The 7725-nt window shown below is 40.3% G+C and overlaps 1 protein-coding gene across 1 annotated transcript; it reads left to right on the forward strand.

Moving 5' to 3' along the window:
• Positions 1 to 1514: 1514 nt before the first annotated feature.
• spata7 (spermatogenesis associated 7) lies at positions 1515 to 7430 on the forward strand. Its single transcript, XM_076300013.1, has 11 exons — positions 1515 to 1667; positions 2231 to 2323; positions 2728 to 2775; positions 2878 to 2993; positions 3272 to 3732; positions 3915 to 3960; positions 4374 to 4477; positions 4574 to 4624; positions 4739 to 4816; positions 6031 to 6088; positions 6178 to 7430. The coding sequence occupies exons 1-11, from the start codon at positions 1628 to 1630 to the stop codon at positions 7087 to 7089; spliced, it is 2007 nt and encodes a 668-aa protein (XP_076156128.1). The 5' UTR covers positions 1515 to 1627; the 3' UTR covers positions 7090 to 7430.
• The last annotated feature ends 295 nt before the right edge of the window (positions 7431 to 7725 follow it).

The following is a 7725-nucleotide window of genomic DNA, read 5'->3' on the forward strand; positions in this document are numbered from 1 at the left end:
GTTTAATTAAAGGAGTAAATTTAATTCTATATTACATTGTGTGAGTAACTGGACTGAGAGAGGATTGATCAGTCATCCTCCCAAAGTCAATACTCTACATACAAGGAAGCAAATTAACTCCCGCTGCCAAGTGTTAGGAGCGGCATGACGGCAACATAACGTAGGTCTGTATTGACTGTTGACCATGAATTGAGTAACCCAACTGGGCATTTAAAAAGCCTTGGCGAAGCCCTACAGTGTCTATTGATGTGATTGGCAGAGGTGTATGTCTATTTTCTGTATCAGTTCTGCAACATCTGAAATCACGAAGACAGTGAACATGTTGGACCAGACAGTGTTCACTCTGGACCATTAGCCTAAAATGAACTGAACTGCACTCATCAAAGAAGCAAAATGCTCCTGTGTGTGTGTGTGTGTGTGTGTGTGTGTCAAAGAAGCAAAATGCTCCTGTGTGTGTGTGTGTGTGTGTGTGTGTGTGTGTCAAAGAAGCAAAATGCTCCTGTGTGTGTGTGTGTGTGTCAAAGAAGCAAAATGCTCCTGTGTGTGTGTGTGTGTGTGTGTGTGTGTGTGTGTGTGTGTGTGGTGTTGTCACAAGACTTTTGCAACATCAACAAGCCTCACATGATGCAGGGAGTGAGGTTTACTGATCACCCACTGGTCTGAGAGAGTCACCCAAAGCCTGAGCATTGAAAGTCCTGAAACATTGTGAGAGTCCTGCTGTGGGACTGTTATAAAAGTATATTAAAAAGTGACATTTACATGCTTAAGCATTGGAAAAAACTGAACTGAATTGTTTTTTTTTTATTCACAGCTAGATGTTTTGATATTAGGCATACTGATTATGACTCAGTGGATGGATATTGTCTCCCTGGTGGCACTTAGTCTGTCTAATACATTTTAACTCATCGGACAAAGTTGTTTAATGCATATGCGACATAAATGGGTGATAGGGGAGGTGATGTCATTCCTGCCAGCATGCCACACTTCAACCAATCAGTGACATGCCTTGTTTAAATATTGATGATTTCTGCCCTAGCCCCATGCATGCATGTATTAATAATAGAATGGTGTTCAAGAAATGACATGAGACATGCCTTTCTGGCCCTGTGGCAGTATATTTCCCCAAATATTATGAATAAATCACATTTTACTAGTAGACATCAATAAGTATCCTACATCTCTTTGTCACATTTATTTTTATATTTATTTATACACAGGTTTAAACCTGTATTCTTGCATACTGCAAGTCCACCTTCATTTATAGGCCTAAATAAAGTCCCTGAATCTTTATGAAAATCATGTAAATACCATGCAAAAAAAGTGGAGCAATAGACAAAGCATGCCAACTGTAACCCACCAATCAATTATTTTCTTAAAGCTTAGGGTACCCAAATATAAGCACATTTCAGCTGTTTGCCCCCTGGATCAGCACCACCAACCAAGTACACCAACACCTGCTTACAGGAACTACGCAGTCCAAGCACGTAAAACGTCATGACGCTAGCCTAGCAACCATCATGGCGACGAGGAAGCCTAGGAGAGGTTACAAAGACATGTCAGGCAGTTTAGCTTACATTTGTTCTCTCTGAGATGACTATGGAAGTGATAAAATAGTATTACAACAAGTATGGGATTTAAAAATAATACCACCATGGATGCAAAGAGAGGTAAAGGCAAGTAGCCTGTTAAATAACAGGCACCGTTTGTCGACTTTGTTGTCCAGTTACCTACTGCTTATGCTAGCTAGCTAATGACCTGGGCTTGCTTGCTTGCGATGGTAATGCATACTGTTGACTTTTGTACACACTTTTAGCTTCACAAAGTTAATTATCGTTTTAGTCACAGTCAGCTAAGTAACGAGTTCCCTGCATAACAGAGAAGAATGCATTGAATCTTATTTAGATAGTTAAATTGATTGTCTTTGCAACATTAGCTATTGAGATAGCTAACCTCAACGTTAACGTATAATCCGAATACGAAGATGCTGCTGTGCAAGCAAGCCACACTATATTTTCTGCATTTTGTTGAGGATTAGGGTGAAAGGACCACACATTCTATTCTTGAATAGTGCCTTTTAGCCTAATTGTTGAAGTTAATGAACTAGTATTCGTTTATTGGGCACCAATAATACTTCCATGTTCCTAATGTAACTGTAGTTAGCTTACTTGTATAGGATAAACATCCCATTTGTACTTTAAGTAGATATGTAACGATTTGCTTTATATTCTAGCATACTGCCCTGGAGCCTCAGGCAACTTGACAAAACAATGTCTCGTTCAAGACCACATGTTTGCACATTACAGGAAGGTGTATACTGCTAAGGGTAAGGGTTATTGTTCATTTTCTGTCTCTGAAACGTGGCCTGTGAATTCTGTGAAAGTACTCCTCTGGAGCCCTCTTTTGCTTTGTGTTGAAAAGTCATACAACATGCATCTAACCTGACATAATTGAAAGGGAATGACAGTGGTGAAAAAACATCAACATAGCTTTTAGTCAGGATCAACAATACATAATCATGAATCTTGTACAAAACAGCCAGAGAGACTATGGAACTTTGAGATTCAGCTTATGTATTTAACTGAGAAGTCAGTTCTGTCATGCTTGATTAAGTCAGATTTAGATGAGATATACCGTACTTCCAACTCAGTATTTGTTTCTAAAAAGACAAGGGCACACACTTACAGTATACCTCTTTTGTCACTGATATGCTGTGATTTCTTTTTTCAGCTGCTGTGGATACCTCAGCACCAAAAAGCATGCAAAGTAGCATCAAATGTAAGAGTTCTAATGTGTTTGGAATATTATGGGCTGCAGTATCAGTGTTGTATTTTATAGAATCAGCTTGTATGTAATTGGTGTCTGCCCTGACCCTTACAGACTCTGACCAAAAGCGTCGAGAGCGGTTGAAGAGGGAGGCATCTCAGCGTTCATTATCCTCCAGGTCACTGAGGAGCAGACTGGATAACACCAGAGAATCATGCTCCTTAAAAGCTGTAAGGGATCTCCCAACATCCCTTAAGTCTTTTCCCTTCCACATCTTCTGTGTTATAAATGTTATATTGACAACGACAACGACCATCCACAAAACATACATAAATCTACACATTTCACATCCACTTACTTTTGTTTTCACATTGCCATACCATAGAGAGAGCTGTCGTTTTTGCAGCAGGCCATGGTATACTGGGTATATGGTATATGAATGTTGTCCTGTACATTTCTACTCACACACTACAGTGTTTCAGTTCTCCTTTTGTTTATCTTAACACAGAGCAGGACCTCTCTCCAAGCAGACGAGGATGGCTGCCATTACTTGGGGGGCTCTGTGATGTCTTCGCCTAGGCTCAACACTTCATTCCATATCAGAGAGATTGCATACCCGCCGCAAAGAGCGACCACAGCTGGGAGCACCCACAACTGCCATCGCTATGCCTCCGAATTCAACTACCGAGACCCCCACCCTCAGAAGCAGCAGTTCCTCCGGTCCTGTGGTACCACTGGCAGCCAAAGCGCATTCAAAGCTTTCCAGGACCCAGTCCAGAAGACGTACAGCGGAGACCTCATGCTCAAGCACTCCAAGCATTTCAAGCCCGAAAAGCCCTTCACACCCCGCACGTTGAAGAAGGACAGCAAGTCCTACCTGTCCCAGTACCGCTTCTACACACCCCCGAGGAGGAAAGCGTCAGAGGAGACGAGCCCAAGGCTGGTGCAGCAGGACTCATCTCGTGGAAGGTAAGAGTAGCGTATATCCGGTTATCATTCAAAATGATGTAATTATGCCTTTATGCAGGTATACATTCTGTGGTTGTTTTTCAAAGAAGGAAATTGGAAGGATGATGAGATGTGTTTGTCTGCAGAATTTTGAAAACTGTTATCTGAAAATAAAAATAAAACTTTATTGCATTCCTTCTCAGCTCTGAACCCAAGGACAACTTTGCTGCAGAATGGGATCTGCCACAGGTAAGTTTGATTAGTTTTATCATTGGACATTATTATTGACAATTAATATTGATATTAAAAGGTTGTTTTATATGTGAATATGTCAGATAAACGTGAGAAAGGATTTGACTGATAATGAGATTGTGTTGACTGTGGTTTTGGCAAATGCCTGGATGAATAAGAATTTAAAGACAGAACGACTTAATTCATTTCTGTCTATTGCATTCATGTAGATTATTTTGAACTGGCAGGATTTAAAAGGCTGTCAGTCAGGATTTCAGCCAAATTATGTCATTGTTTGCTCAGTCTATCAGTATTGATTGCAAAACCAAAATATATGTAATCTATAATGAATGTCAAGGGACAGGAAATTAAATACTGTTTTGTTTTGTTTTATTAAATACTTTTTTTGTTGCATGTTTTGTTTACTGAAGACATTTGACCTTGAGTCTGAAATATTTGATGAAGACACCAGTCCATATGGGAAACACAGTAAAGTGAACAAGACAAAAGGCAGCAGTTTTCTTTCTTCATCCAGGTATTTTTTTTCAGCCTTAATTTTTTTCAGCTGAATAACGTGCTTACAGTGATCTAATTGGACTCCAACACTCTATTTTCTTACATGATGTCTCAGAATGTCTCCAGATGGAATCAAGTCTCCCATCATGCGGAAGGTGAATGAAGAGTAAGAAAATTGATTTATTGATTCATTTGGTATATGCTCAACCCAGTATTATTAAATGCCATTTATGTACAGGAACTAGATATGTATAATCTCTATCGCTTCAATTTTCCATAGGGAAGAAGAGTTGCTCTACCTGGAGTTTATTGCAGATGTGACAAATGAAATCTTGACATTGGGGCTGTACAATGACCGGTTTGTCCAGATTTTTCTCCTCTCTTTTTATCCCAATCTAAAATGATTTGCCAGTTTATTTGGCTCTTCTTCTAGGGATTTTGTCTATGTGTGCTGCTGAGAAAAACAGGCTGACAAAGGCAGGGAGGTTTAGATGCCAAGCTAACCAGCAAGAGCAATTTAGTTGCCAAGCAGACTGGCATCAACAAGGCAGCGGCACCTTAGCTGTGGCCTGCTTGGGCAGAGCTAATGGCAGCCCATTAACCATCTGGTTGCTTGGTGATATTTTCAACAACTTTGTACTATTTCTTGGACATCCTACGGAGAATCATCCACTATTGTTTATACTGCTTTATCACTGCTTATCAGTGTGATCGCAGCACCTTGACGTGCTATGTGGTATTTCAGTGGTTGGAGATAAAAAAATAAAAAAAATGTATCACTAAATCAATGGTGTATAACGGTGAATAATCAATCAGCTGAAAAGTCCTTTAACAGATTAGATCAATGCTGTGGCTCATGTGTAATATCAGGACACTGCATTCATCTTACGGATGGTTGGTAACAAAACACCTCCCTCCCTACCAAGTCTGTTGATGAAATACACGAATCTGTGGTTGCACTGTCCCAGTCTACAAAACCAGTGCAGCACATACCATATCACATGATTAAAACCATCATGGCCTCTGCTTTGACTGTAAAAGAAAATGGATGGGATATGCTTGCCCAAAAGTGAGGCCACCAGAAGGAACTAAACAGTGACAGAGCTTTAACTAATTATGGACGGTTCTGGACCTGACTGAGCTTCTGTTTGCATGCTGTGGCTGCAAAAGCACTCCGGCCAAAATGTTCCCAATAAGGCCCCCAGTTTTGGCTTAATTTCCTCGTAACATAAGGGCTTGGTGCTATTCTGTCCATGTTCCATGTCTCTGTAGACATTAAATTGTGCACTGGTTAATGGCACCATGTGTTGACTGAACGGAGGACTAAGTCTGGGCAGTGCACAACAGGGTGGCACTGCCACAGCCTAATTGAGCAACTGCATCTCTCTTTTTTTATTATTAATTGTCAGTGAATGTAGTTGCAATAGTCAGTGGGATGGCAATTTTAGTCTGATATGACCTGCCATAAGACTAGAACTGCACAGGAATCAACTGTTCTGTACTATGTGTATGTATGTATCATAGTGTATGATACACAGACTAACACCTAACAAAATTGTTTTTGTATTGCAGAGTATTGAGAAGGGTATTTCAGCGTCATATTGATACAAATAAACATCACCTGGATGAGGTAAACCTACCATTAAGTTTTCAAGAGTCATCTGTTAAAATCCAAGCATTGCTGTACCATTAGATGTCTTGACTGTACTCTCTTTCTAGGATAAAATGCGCCACCTTCTGGACATTTTGCATCATGATATTCAGAGTCCCTCAAATGCCTCCACTTTTTGTGTACACCCTGCAAAAAAGCATAGAGAGAAGGACACATTTCCACAAGACGTCCCAAGCTTTAGTTCCGATTTAACATCACAGCCTAAATTAGTTCACAGACCTTCCTCCTCCACTATGTTTGACAGAGACCTTGAGTCACTGGGGAAGAGAAATCATTTAATAGTTTCCACTCCTTTGCAGCGCAGCCCAACCAGCAACACTTCCTATAGTCTGCAAGGAGAGACAGAAGATGGTAATTTAAGGTATAGCCTAAGCAGCTACAGTTCACATGCTCTGGATAGAGGGACGGAAGATAGATCATTCAAATTTGATCCAACCAGCTACAGTTCACATGATCTGGACAGAGAGATAGAAGGTGGACCATTAGATTTTAACCTAGCGAGATACAGTTCAGACGTTCCGGACAAAGAGACAGAAGAGGATCTGTTAGATTTTAACCCAGCGAGATACAGTTCAGACATTCTGGACAAAGAGACAGAAGATGGTCTATTACAATATAGCCCCGATAGCCACAGTTCACATGTTCTGGATGGAGAGACAGATGACTGTCCGAGGAAAAGTAGCCCAACAAACTATAGCTCACCTGGTCTGGATGGGGAGACAGAAGATGGTCAAGAGCAGCAAAATATCAGAGAAGATGATTTGTCACCTGGAACTGAGCACAACCACCTGACTCCTGAGGAGAATGAAGCTCTTCAATCCACAGAGGACAATAACGAACTCTCTGGAGAGCTGGAGGAACTTGGATTAAACATGGAGTCTTTGCATGTGTCCCAGACACCACCCAAGACAATTAAGGATGAACAAGATTTTAGCATATTTAGTGACGATGAGTTTTGACTAAGGTATTATGATGTAGCAGACATTAGGTCAACTCAACACTGCACTGAAAGCACACACAGTTTTGGAGTTAGTATTTTTCCCCCACAGTTTTCTGACATCCACAGTACTAGTATAATATGAACCATACTCACTACGGCCATGAGTAGCCTACAGAGGACAGTGCTTGTATGCAACAACACAAATGTATTGTACATGAACAGTGTGTCATCGTCACAGCTTATTAGTTTTATTTAACTTTATTCACTGTGAATGTGGATCTCTAGCCATCCAAGAGATAGTAGTATTTTTGTAGCCTTTTTCATGTCAACAGGAAAATAAAATATTTTATATTTTAGTTATCTCTGATTCTGCTGCCTTTGGTTTCAACAGAACATACATTTTCAATAACCACCTAATTAATATATGTGCATGCTTCTGTCGATTATCAGTTAAATAAAAAAGATGGTGGGGGACTATAGATACAGGGAAAGGTAGCCTACAGGTGAAATTATTTTCTCTTGCCATCAGCCTGCACTGCAATTTCTTATATCTTTACTAGGGGGCAACGTCTGCTCTGTTGTCTCAATAGCTGTTTGTAGTGGTGGTGGTGATTCGTTTGTAATAACAATGTAATTCATATATCATGGTCACGTT

Source organism: Alosa pseudoharengus, unplaced genomic scaffold (genome assembly GCF_046254945.1).
Source record: "Alosa pseudoharengus isolate Yale_2024_CS ecotype anadromous, Long Island Sound unplaced genomic scaffold, YU_APseudo_1.1 YU_APseudo_1.1_scf_22, whole genome shotgun sequence".
Taxonomy (NCBI): Eukaryota; Metazoa; Chordata; class Actinopteri; order Clupeiformes; family Clupeidae; genus Alosa; species Alosa pseudoharengus.

Excerpts from the sequence above, each read along its gene's own strand:
- spata7 (XM_076300013.1), top strand. The coding sequence starts at position 1,628 with ATGGGATTTAAAAATAATACCACCATGGATGCAAAGAGAG. Across the intron at positions 3,733-3,914 it reads CAGGACTCATCTCGTGGAAG|CTCTGAACCCAAGGACAACT; the intron begins GTAAGAGTAGCG and ends ATTCCTTCTCAG. Across the intron at positions 4,817-6,030 it reads TTGGGGCTGTACAATGACCG|AGTATTGAGAAGGGTATTTC; the intron begins GTTTGTCCAGAT and ends TTTGTATTGCAG.